Genomic DNA, 12,881 nt, shown 5'->3' with positions numbered 1-12,881 from the left:
AGCAACATAAATATTATTTTCTTTTATTTGATACACAAAATTCCTTCGTTGCTATTGAAACTTGAAAGTTCGTAAAATGTCACTCAGTCCAACACCCACTCCCAAATGTTCGTTTAGTTTTGTAATTACCAATTAATTAAAATTTTATTTATGTGTATATACATCTAGTTATCCTGTTTTCAATTTCATCCCTCACGTCGTCCGTATCACATATTCAAACTAAATTTTAATAGTTGGAACTTCTCTTAGCAGCAATCTATTCTAATGGAAATATAAAGTTAACAAAGTTAACAAAAACAATTTCTTTTCACATGTTAATTATCTGTCAGAATCACAGACAGTTTTTGAATGTCGACGATAGATCTGCAACTAATTTGATTTCCGTGACTTTCAGGACTAGTAATCGACATCTCCACAATAATGGCATCAAGTTGCCATTATTGTAATTTTTTAAATATTCCTAACGAGTTCCTAAGGAGTCAGCACGTTTTGACAACTCTGGCAATTTTGACAGCTAATGTGAGAGTATTTCGTTCTGCTTAATTGCTGTACATATAATCCGCGATACCGATTATGGAAAGATCCTACAGCAGTATTTGTGTAAAAAGCAACTTTAATGTGTGGGCAAAAGCACCTAGATATGCTCCAGTTTTTTTTTACATTTACCCAAATTCATTGTAGCTTGAACCGAACCAACTTTTCTAGAAAAACTACCGCCCAATCTATTACTCATTTTTAAATTTCAAACACATTACATTAAAATCTTTTATCTAAAGTATAACTTGCGAATATGGTGTTGATTAATTTTTTATAAAAACTAATCACTTTACATTGCAATCGTTATGATTATTTACAGTGGAAAAATTACTTGACAAATCCAGCCCATTTAGTGTAGCAAACAATAAATCATGGCAGATTCTATCAAATGCCTTTTAAATGTCTGTATAAACAACATCAACCTGTAAATGATTTTCAAGAGCACCAACTGTCGAGAGGTTATAAATAAGAAGGTTGGTCGCAGAAGGTTTACATTTGCAAAATTCATGTTGATTCTCATTTATAATATTTTGGAACTAAGGCATAATTATTTTGGAAATGATTTTTTTGGACAATTTTGGAAAACAACAAGTAAACTACCTCCATCCTTTAAGGTAGGTATAACAAACGATTTTTTACGTACGTTAGGAAATAAAGTAGATTTTGAAAACATTTTAAATTTCATTGTTAGAGGCTTTGTTAATGAGAATCCGCAATTCATTCAATACTGTAGGAGGAATATCATAAGGACCTCTATTACTAGATAAATCAAGACTTCTGAGTTCATTGAAAACATCAATCTGGACAAAATTATAATTACTTTTTGAATATTAACAAAAATATTAGATTTGTGTCTGCATTGAAGGCTAAAAAGTGAAACAAACAGCTAACGAAGTGTAAATACTTATTTCTTTTGTTGTTTTTATCTTTTCAATGACGAAATTGTAAGAAGTTACCAAATAATTGTTCAAGATCAGTTTTGAAATCAAATGATATTTTGTACATATTCAGGTTTCAACAGCAATGAAGGCGATATGTTTATTAATCAAAAGTAAAACATACTTTTGTTGTCTGAAGAATATGCATCGACAAAAGTGTGTGAATTGTTAATTAGACATTGCTATTCCTAACAAATATCAAAATTTTATATATTTTCTTTGATAAGATAATAATAACACTTAAACATCTTTTTTAGCTGCTTTTTTTCAATTCTGTTAAACTTATAAATTCACATCACATAATTAGGACCTTCCCACTTTCCGCATATTTTGGCAAATTGAAATAACCTCTCTCAGTAATTCGCCAAAGAGCATTATAGGATTGAACACCAAACAAAACGAAATTACACAAAGATCAGTTGCCAAGATTGTCAATGAGCTGTCAAAAAATATTAACCGAAATTGAGATCTGAGACGGCTAATCATTAGCGCTGGTTTTTCCCAAACCATTTTAAAAGTTTCTTCTCTATGAGGAGTCTCTTCTAATTCTTAGTGTACTTGGTTTAAAATACTTTAATACAATTCGATATACATAAATTTGAACAATGAATCATAACTGGTGGGGTGAATCGTAGTTAGACAATTTCGACATCACCTCCTTGGGGGTGACCGAGTTCCTGAGTTTTGGATCTGGAAGACTTTGCAGGAGTGTGGTTGGCTGGTTGGGATAAAGATTTGGGATTAGCGTTATCAACTCTTCTCTTTCGATTATGGTAACTATTATAACTAAATTCAGACAGAAGAAGGACGAACAACTCAAACAAAAATTGTTACTATCAACAATATTCCCTGGTTGCACTTTGAACAATTGACAAAAGTCGCTAACAATAAAAGACCTTTCTGTCGTTACCAATGGCAGCGGTAACAATCGTCATTTATCCAAATTTGAGTAGCAACTACGGAAAAGTGTTTGTTAAAGAATGAAATTGCACATTGATACTTGGAACCCTCTGTATAGATGCCCTAACGCAAGCATCATGCTACGCAGGGTTTTTAGTTCTTAGTTTTTAGTCTTTGACGTTTCTAGCACACTTTGTAATAATATAATAAACGATCAGTGTTCTTGTAACATCGACTATTATTCTCATCACACTCACACCTCAGTTTTCAAAAGTGTTTGTAGTGATATTTTTGTGTTTATTTAGTGTCCATCTTTTGTCTGAATTTAGTTAGTTACCAAATTCAGACAAATGAAAAAATTTGTTTACTTGTCTGGTAACCTTGGTTACCAATCCAAGAAACAACTGAATTAAATTTTTGTTTTCGTACTATAAACAGTTTAATAACCGAATTAGCGATAATGAAATGGGAAAACAGCAAGTGTGCCTGCAAAAGGTCGAGTGGTTCCGAATTATATTGGAACCGGACGGCACATCGCCAGCAAAAACCGTGAAAGAAGAAAAGAAAAAGGCGGTTCAAATCCAGGTTCTATTGGCAGAAAGAAAGGTCAACCGCCCGGTAAACCCTGAGCACGACTCCGTTCCAAGTTCCGAAAGAGTTAACTATCTAAAGTAAGTAACAACAGCAAAATTCGGCAAAGTGCCACACCGACATCAGACCCCCAAATGGAGTTAGACATAACGTTAATATAAACAATAAAATAGAATAAAGTATGATAAAAAACAATAACAATTGACAAATGAAGGCGACCGAGGTAACCTTGGTGATCAAGAAATAGTGAGAGTCAGTTTGAGAGAAACAGCTCAAGAGCTCAGTAGTGGCTGTCTTTTTTGTTGATTCATCCTTTGTATTTCAATTATTTGATTGAATAAATTACTGCAATTTCTTGCATATTCTCTGAGGTTATGGGCCCACTGCGTGCAGGATAAAGTTATACAATTGAGGTTGGAAGTCAATTGTGGTGAAGGCAACAGACAAAGATGGCGAACGTTACTGTAAATAACATTCTAAAAATTCAACAACTCGATGGCACGAATTTTAGCAAATGGAAATATCGTGTGGGAATTTTGCTTGATGAAATGGAGTTGAGAAGATTCATCGAGGAATCGTTGGTGGTCATTCTTACAGCGGAAAAAGATGTGACAAAACATCCTACGATTAAGTTGAATGAAAAGAAATGTGTTTCGATATTAGTACAGTCAGTTCATGATAGCCAACTTGAGTATGTTCGCGAAAAAGCTCGGGCAAAGGACATGTTCGACACATTATGCACGATTTTCGAAAGGAAAAGTGTGGCGTCGCAAGTTTTATTACGAAAACAATTGCTGACAATGAAATTCAATGAGTCGGATGATATGATAAGTTTACTTTTGCAATTTGATAAGAGAATTCGAGAGTTAAAGTCAACGGGAGCTACAATGGAAGAGCTTGATGTGGTTGTACATTTGTTGATTACTATGCCATGAGGTTATGATAACCTAGTGACAGCATTGGAAACAATGGATCAATCAAAGTTAACTGTAGAATTTGTTAAAACGCGGTTAATGGATGAGTACAACAAGCGGCTGGTGAAAATGGTTCGAGTAAATCAATTGAGCCTGGAGCAATGTTTGCTGGGAGAAAGACAGTTATATGTCATATGTGTAAAAAATCTGGACACAATAAGGCTCAATGTTTTCGCAATAAAAACAAAAAAGAGAGGTCAAATAGAGAAAGCGCAAACAGAGCAAGCGGTTCATCGATGTATGCAATTGCTGAAGATGGTACCAAAGAGAATTTGGCAGAATCGAAGGCATTTAACGCTCAATTGCAGCAGAATAGCGGTAATTACGCGGAAATAAAATTTGTCTTAGAATCTGGAGCGACTCAGCATATGGTGAATCAGAAGATGTTCTTCGATAAATTGGAACCAATTGACGAAATAAGCATTTCGGTTGCCAAGAAAAATCAAAGCATTGTTGCAAAGCAACGTGGTGACATTCTCGTTAAAACATTTCACCATGGTGACACATCGGTAAAAACAATGGAGGACGTTCTATTCGTGAATGATTTGAAATGCAACTTGATGTCAATTCGAAGACTAACACAAAAGGGATATCGAATTGTGTTTGAGTGTGATTATGCCTATGTATCGCTGAATGGTATCGAAAAGTTTGTCGGACGCGTAAATGGAAGAATGTATGAAGTGACTTTGTACGTTGACAACAATGTGTTTGCGGGATTTACAGGAGTGAATAATTTGAAAACAATATCACAGAATCTATGGCATTTTAGACTTGGTCATCTCAACCGAAATGACATGAAAAAGTTAGCCAATTATATGGCTATTGGTATGAGTAATGTAAAAAAAAAGGATACACAGTTGTGCGAATCGTGTGCACTTGGAAACATGTTCGTTCACCGTTTCCAAGAAATTCAAATACACGTTCATTGCGAGTTTTGGAATTGATTCACAGTGATGTTTGTGGACCGTATCCAACGAATGCATACGATGGGTCACGTTATTTTGTGACATTCATGGATGATTATTCGAGAGCATCCATGGTCTATTGCATCAAGAGAAAAAGTGAAACGTTTGGTAAATTCAAGGAATTTGTTGCAATGGCTGAGGCACTTCATGGCTCAAAGGTGTCAAAATTGAGACATGATGGCGGTGGTGAATATACGTCAAACGAATTTAAAGAATACTGCAAACAAAAGGGTATTCAGATGTTAGTCACCGTTGCATACAATCCGGAAATGAATTCAGTATCTGAACCTTTAAATGAAACGCTGCAACACAAGGCTACGATAATGCTTTTGGCCAGTGGGATGGAAAATAAGTTTTGGAATGAAGCAATTATGTCGGCAAATTATATAAAAAATCGATCGCCAACAAACGCGGGTGGAAAGCAGTTTAAAGACAAGACACCAGCAGAAATTTGGTTTGGAAAGAAACCAGAGCTGTCAAACCTTCGAATATTTGGTTCTGAATGTTACAATCATATTCCACATGAAATGCGGTTGAAATTACAAGCAAAAGCAACAAAATGTATTATGCTTGGTTATGGTGCGACGTTTGGTACGTATTGACTTTGGGATATTGAACAACAGAAGCTAATTTTTAGTCGAAATGTAACATTCAATGAATCATCGGTATTAAATCGATCAAAGTTAGTAAAGATAATCGGTTCAGAGGCGGTTACAGATAGTGGGAGTACGTGTGACGGTAAAGCAGTTCAACCAAATGATGATGAACAGTCGCGTACTGATAAAACTGGAGAAATCCACAGTACTAATTTGGATTGTGTTGGTAACAGCGTTTATTTCGATAACATGGGTATCAGCGAGGTAACTCAACGAAAGAACGGGAGAGTAAGAAAGGCACCGCAACGTTACGGTAATTATGCACCAGAATGTGATGCGCATATGGCACTATCATCTATCGAAGGTGAATCACTAGTGTTATCAGCAGAACGATTTGTTGGTGACGATCCGTCCACAATATCGGAAGCAAAACGGCGTAGTGACTGGTCTGAGTGGGAATAAGTAATCAATTGTGAGATGCAGTCGTTTGCAAAGAACAATACTAGGTTTATTTGCGACTTACCTAGAGGAAGAAAAGCAATCACAGATAAATGAAATGTCTTTATGATTCGGATTGCCTTCATTCTATTCTATTGAGAGGCGGTGTTAATATATACAATAAAATAGAATAAAGTAAGTTAAAAAACAATAACAATTGACAAATGAAGGCGACCGAGGTAACCTTGGTGATCAAGAAACAGTGAGAGTCAGTTTGAGAGAAACAGCTCAAGAGCACAGTAGTAGTTGTCTTTTTTGTTGATTCATCCTTTGTATTTCAATTAATTGATTGAATAAATTACTGCAATTTCTTGCATATTCTCTGAAAAGCAAGTAACAACAGCAAAATTCGGCAAAGAGCTACACCGATATCAAACCCCCAAATGGAGTTAGACATAACGTTCGTCCTTCTGTTTGAATTTAGTTATAAGAGTTGCCATATTCAGACAAAAGAGAAGAGTTGTTAATTTGGCTGGCAACCTCGGTTACTAAACCAATAAACCATGTGTAGGGTCCGCGAAAAAGATAAGCCAAGAGGTACCCGAAAACTAGATGTTAAGATTAAAATCTCGGAACTAGAGGGTGAATTAAAACGAATGAAAGTAAGTAATGCAGTAAGCTGTCTGCTAAACTACAGATACCATCGGTAAATCCTGGAAGTACTCCTACTTCTAACCCTAACACCAATCTGTACTCCCGACCAGCCACCCCACACCTCCAAAACGCAGAAGTCTTCCACAAAGTGGGATACTCCTATGGAGGTGGTCTCGAAATCCTGACAACGCACCCCTGTGCTCTTCTGTTGTTTTTATTCTCCGTTGTCATCACAACCGTTATACACGATGTCTAGATATTCTAACATAACCTGCCTCGAGTGAATTGGACCAATGATGAGTAAGTATAGTGTTTGCATGAGTACTGAGGTTTACACTTTAAAATATCAATTATCATTGGTTGATTGTGTCTTCTGAAATTTTATACATTATGTTCCTACTTTATCTACATGTAAAAAAAAATTAAAAACTAAGTTTCCTAAGTTGTAATACAATATAAGATCAAATCAAATTTACTTGAAAGAAGACAACGTGATTCCAAACCACATATTTCGAATTAGGTTTAATTGAATTAACCATAACTCTTGCCTATAATTGGACAGGGTGACATGCTATAAGGTGACGTAATCTTAGCAACATAATTGTTATTTTCTTTTATTTGACAAACAAACTTCCTTCGTTTCTATTGAAACATGAAAGTCTGCAAAACGTTACTCAATCCAATACTCACTCCCAAATGTCCGTTTATTTTTGTAATTACTAATTAATTAAAATTTTATTTATGTATACATCAGGCTAGTTATCTTCCATTCAATTTCATCCCTCACCTCTCTTAGCAACAATATATATATATCGGCATTTAAGTATAAAGTTAACAATGTTAACAAAAACAATTTCTATTCACATGTTAATTATATGCAGAATTACAGACAGTATTTCTTTGATTCAAAATAAATGTCGACGAGAGATCTGCAACTGATTTGATTTCAGTGACTCGTAATCGAAACCTTCAGACAGTAGGTTGCTATTATTGTAAATGTTTAAATATTTCACCTATTTAAATCAAAAGATAATTTACGTAGTTGATTCTTTAAGCAAGAATTAGTGAGCGGCAAATTTCAACTAGGTACTGAATTTTTTCTATCACGTTTGGTTGGATTATTACCCTCAAACAACACTAAGATATCAATCTTTCCAAATTTGCTAATTTTATGTCAAAATTTAATTAGATTCCTCATCTCTAGATGACAACTTCAAATAATGTCAACACATTTTATTAACAAAATCATGAAAAAGTGATTTCTACTTTACAATTTTCTGATTTGCAATCTTTGTTCAGATGAAATTTATAATTAATAGGGCCATCCTATGTAATTTTGTTGAAATTTTCATCTACGTTTGTGCATATATATTTTAAGTGTCTCCACGTTTTCTTGAGAGCTGACAAATTGGACAACTTGGCCTTAGTTGCTGATTTATAATCGCGATTATAGGAACCTGGGATCCTATTAAGTAGTACTTTTCTAAAAAATCTTTATAAACTTTCAAGAGGTGAAACACAATTTACTTTATCTTGAATGTCTATAGGAGCATAAACTTTTTTTTCATTTATGATATTATTATCATTATTACAGATATTTTAGAAGAATACTGCTTAATAGGATACAAGGCTCCGCGATGTGTGGTAGTATAAAATGATCTTCTATGATCAGTATCGCGATTAAATGATCAGCGAATAAGCAGAACAAAAATATTCCATCTTTAGTTCTCGATGTTGTCAGTGTGTTGTCAAATCACGCATACTCTCAAGAAAATATGGAGGCACCAAAAATATATATGCACCAAAGTAGATGAAAATTTTAGCAGAACTGAAAGCCATTAATTATAAGTTTCAACCGAACTAAGATTGCAAATCAATATTTACGCAGAAAATTGTAAAATAGTAATCACTATTTTATGATTTGGTTTATGAATTGTGTTTATATTATTTGAATTTGTCATCCAGACATGAAGAATCTAAATAATGTGCGATATAAAAGTATCAAATATGGAAAGATTAGTATATCATTTGAGGGTGATAACCAATGGTGAAAAAGAAAGTGCATAGTTGAAATCTGTCGCTCAGTTATTCAAGCTGAGAGAATCACCTACGTGAATTTACAGTTGATTTAAAAAGGTGAAATATTTAAACAGTTACAAAAATAGCAACTTCCTGCCTGAATATTTATATTACGTGCCCTGAGAGTCACTGAAATCAAATCAGTTGCAGATCTCTCGTCGACATTTATTTCAAGCTTCAATAGCAACCAATTGTTTGTAAAAAAATAAAATAACATTTATGTTGCTAAGATTACGTTTCCTTATGACACATGTCACAAGTATGTAATTTAGAACAAAGTTGTCTTCTCCCAAGCAAAACTTGATTTGATTCTTATATTGTATTAATATTTCACCAAATTGTGGTTCAGTTATATCTTTTCTTATAATTCTATTCGTTTTAATCCACAGTGTCAGCAAACTGACAGAGCAAAGGAATATCGTGATGATTTTTCGATTTGATTCGTGATAATATTGTTGATGGTAGAAATGTTTCGAATCAATCTCATCCTTATATTTCAACCTACACTGGAAGACTATAAATGAGATTCACAAATAATTAAATATAACTTAACTTTACAAATAAAATTGCTTAGTTTAACTTAACAGCGGCGTTTACTAGACAAGGAATCGCACTTTCGGTCAGAAAAGGACGCAAAACAAAACATAGCCCGTAATGTGGTGCCGCCACGAAATCAAATAAACATTCGGTTTTAAAACGTTCGTGTGCACAATTTTTTGCATGGGACAGGACCGCACTCGAGATCTCATATTTATAACGAATTTATTGGTTGTAAATAGATTATGAAATTTATAATAGTAATGAATTCTTAATATATTTTTATTAATTAAAATTATATAAAATTAATATATGATACAATAATATATATGAAAAATATAATAATGTATACAGTTACTAATGGGGTTTGTGTCGTATAGTTAGTTCTAAACCAATCACATTTTATCATATAAACAAATATAATAAATACGATATACAAATACGGATGTCAATTTACAATCTATTATTAATTTAAAAAAATGATCTCAAAGTTAATCTTTAATCGATTCTTATTGTTTCGATTTTGATTGTGTAGGATAGTGACCTTATCTCTAAATTTGCATTTAGTACATACTCTTGGCGCCACGAAAATTACTTTCGCACCCTTAGAGTGAGGAGTGATACAAACCAGTGCATGTGACCTGCGTGTATTTTTGTGTCGAAATTTAAGTGAAATGTGATAACATCAACAAAACGGATGGAATTTTTCTGTTCGGGTAGTACTTGAGTTAAGTGGTCAATGAGAGGGGTGCGATTTAGTATACATTTAAAACGAGCCAGAAATTTTAGTTCAGTTTTGGTGGTTGAAGAAACAGTCACAGTTTCAAACAAAGAAACAAATTAGTCTTATTTTAGTCGTGAGCCAAAGTGTAATTTATTGTAAACTCTTAAAGGTAAGTTTTTTATTCAATTTTTGATTTATATTGCTGTATTATTGTTTAGTATATATATATTTGTTAATTCATGTCATCAATTAATTGATTTTTACTTGTATATGTCACAATTTTGATATTATTTCATATTTTTGTGTCCTTGGTTTTCCATTGGTTGCATCTATATTCCATGTTCATTGTTTGTTGTTGGTTTTTCTCCCAGTGAAATTATGAATAAAGAATGATTTATTTGAAGAATGTATTATGTTTATTTCAAATCGAATTTAGTGAATTTAATATAAATATCATAGTTTTAAATTTTTATTACATATATAGTATATAGTCGGCTGCAGAATGGCATTACCACCCCAAGGTCGAGTTTATGTAATTAAATTAACTTTATAAAATTGGAATATCAAGTGACACATAATTATGAAATTTAAAATCAAAGAAGCATGAACCATTGTATATTATAATGTATTTATATATAATAGTATACAATAATAAAATAAAAGCAATATTAATTCTAGAAAGTGCCGAAAACGCGTATATTTGCTTCTTGGACTAAGAGACGTGGAAAAAAAATCAAAAGTTCAAGTAAATGTACAAAGATAAAGGGAAGTAGAGAAAATAGGATCATATATTGTGGATAAACTTTTAGAACGAGTTGAGAATTATAAAGAATCTACCCAATGTTCCCGATATATTTTAAATGAGATACTAGATAATATTTTCAATTCACGTCCAAACGAAGAAGCTCTTAGTCCATGTGGTACAACAACCCCGTTACGTTCTGTTAGAACTAAGTCTAATTTAACCCCATGCAAAAGTGAAAGAAAAACGTTTTCAGAAATAAATGAAGAATATGAACGGTACGTTTTTATTCAAATTGGCAAAATTCATCTTTTTTGGAAACCATATCTGACGGCGACGACTTAATTAGTATTATTTTAGAATTGAAAATTTTCCTTTGGATATAGAAGTTGTTCCTGAAATCAATTCATTGACAGCTTATCGAATTGCAGATATCAGATACTTCCTAAATATAACAACTAAAATTCAAGTACAACACAACAAGAGGTGCACTGGTGGACAATTAGTTTATCTAAAAGAAGTGCGATGTGGGTTAAGAAGCACATTTATTTTAAAATGCAACATTTGTGACAAAGAAGTATCAGTTTCAACAGAAAATCCGAAAACAAGGTCCAAAATTAATAGAGCAGCTGTATGGGGAACATTTTCAGTAGGAAGCACCTACGCACATTTAATGGAATTATTGAAAGTAATGGATATTCCATGTTTATCTAAAAATTTGTATTATAAAATTCAAAATGAATTGGATCAGGTGTGTTATAGTACCATTACTGAAATTTTTATTGTTTTTATACATGAAATATTATAGGTATGGAAAGAATCATTATGGCTTGCTTTGGAAGAAGCTGGAAAATTAGAACGTGAAGCTGCAATTAAGGAAGGACATGTAGATTCACATGGCATTCCATATATAACTGATGGATATTTAGATGGAGGATGGTCTAAACGAAGCTATGGACATACGTATAATGCAAATTCTGGAGCTGTAAGTTTATAATATATTCGGATATGTAACAAATAACATTTTATGTTATAATTTGTAGGCTGTTATAATAGGGAAAACAACAGGAAAAGTATTATTCGTAGGTGTAAGGAATAAATACTGTTGTATTTGCGCTAGAGCCGAAAACAATAATGAAGCTGCTAAAACACATATTTGTTTTAAAAATTGGTCCGGTTCATCATCTTCAATGGAACAGGATATAATAGTAGAGGGATTTAATAACAGCATAGAAATGCATGGGTTGAAATACTTAAAATTTATTGCAGATGGTGATTCCTCAGTTTTTAAAAATATTAAAGAAAAGGTACCATATGGACACGAGGTAAACTTGTAATATAAAATAATAGTTAGATAAGTTTTACAAATATTTACACAATACTTTTTAGGTTGTTAAAATTGAATGCATGAACCATGTATTAAAAAATTTCAGTAAAAACCTTTACAAAATTAAAAAAGATACTCAAGGGGTCCCTGTTGATGACAGAAAGATGTTAAAAAGCGATACTATTAATGAACTAAATAAATCAGTTCAATCTGCAATTTACGCAAATACGCAGGATCCGGAAAATCTAAGAGCCGATATTAGAAATTCAATATATCACGTTTATGGTAATCACAGTGCTTGCATACAGTATTTGTTCACCAATACTGGAGACGTTTCTAATGATCGAACAACTCAACTTATATCTTCTGGCCTGCATCACCATCTTTTTGGTGCTATTGAGCAATTATTAATGAAAGCTGATTTACTTCTTGATAAAGAAACCAACAATAAAGCAGAAATTTTTATGAATATAATGGCTCGTTTCAATATGGGAAAAAGATTGAACTTGATTCAAAGAAATTCATTTCAAATACGAGCTCATTTAAGCGTCCTCTCTTACAATTATGGTTCAGATTGGCATACAAAACCTTGGAAATCATATTTTAATGAAAGTCCAGGTAAAAATCTAAAAAAATTTATAAGTGCTCAGGGTAATGAAAAAGAGCGGAAGCGCAAAAATCCTTATGATAGGGAATCTGTAAAAAAAAGGATCAAATTTTCAGGAGATTCTAACTATGGTCCTAACATAGCGGAAACATATGTTTCAGATAGTGATATCAACTCATCAGTACAAAATTTGTGCGAACGTTTGAAGGTGGTGTATGCGTTATGTATATATACATAATTTTTAAACAAGTTTTCTTAAAGATAACTAAAGA

The 12,881-nt window shown here is 32.9% G+C and overlaps 1 protein-coding gene across 1 annotated transcript; it reads left to right on the top strand.

Annotated features, from left to right (window-relative positions):
* Positions 1-5,750: 5,750 nt before the first annotated feature.
* On the top strand, positions 5,751-12,251 carry LOC126264358 (uncharacterized). Its single transcript, XM_049961995.1, has 5 exons — positions 5,751-5,789; positions 11,484-11,660; positions 11,719-12,000; positions 12,065-12,168; positions 12,236-12,251. The coding sequence occupies exons 1-5, from the start codon at positions 5,751-5,753 to the stop codon at positions 12,249-12,251; spliced, it is 618 nt and encodes a 205-aa protein (XP_049817952.1).
* Positions 12,252-12,881: the final 630 nt, after the last annotated feature.

Source organism: Aethina tumida, chromosome 1, assembly GCF_024364675.1.
Source record: "Aethina tumida isolate Nest 87 chromosome 1, icAetTumi1.1, whole genome shotgun sequence".
Taxonomy (NCBI): domain Eukaryota; kingdom Metazoa; phylum Arthropoda; class Insecta; order Coleoptera; family Nitidulidae; genus Aethina; species Aethina tumida.
The sequence above is the reverse complement of the archived record's forward strand: the minus strand, read 5'-3'. Positions and strand labels throughout refer to the sequence as shown.

What these genes read in the sequence shown, in the direction of transcription:
- LOC126264358 (XM_049961995.1), top strand. Translation starts at nt 5,751, where the DNA reads ATGGGTATCAGCGAGGTAACTCAACGAAAGAACGGGAGA. An exon ending in CTCAACGAAAGAACGGGAGA is followed by an intron (nt 5,790 to 11,483) that starts GTAAGAAAGGCA and finishes GAAATATTATAG; the next exon opens with GTATGGAAAGAATCATTATG. An exon ending in AGGTACCATATGGACACGAG is followed by an intron (nt 12,001 to 12,064) that starts GTAAACTTGTAA and finishes AATACTTTTTAG; the next exon opens with GTTGTTAAAATTGAATGCAT.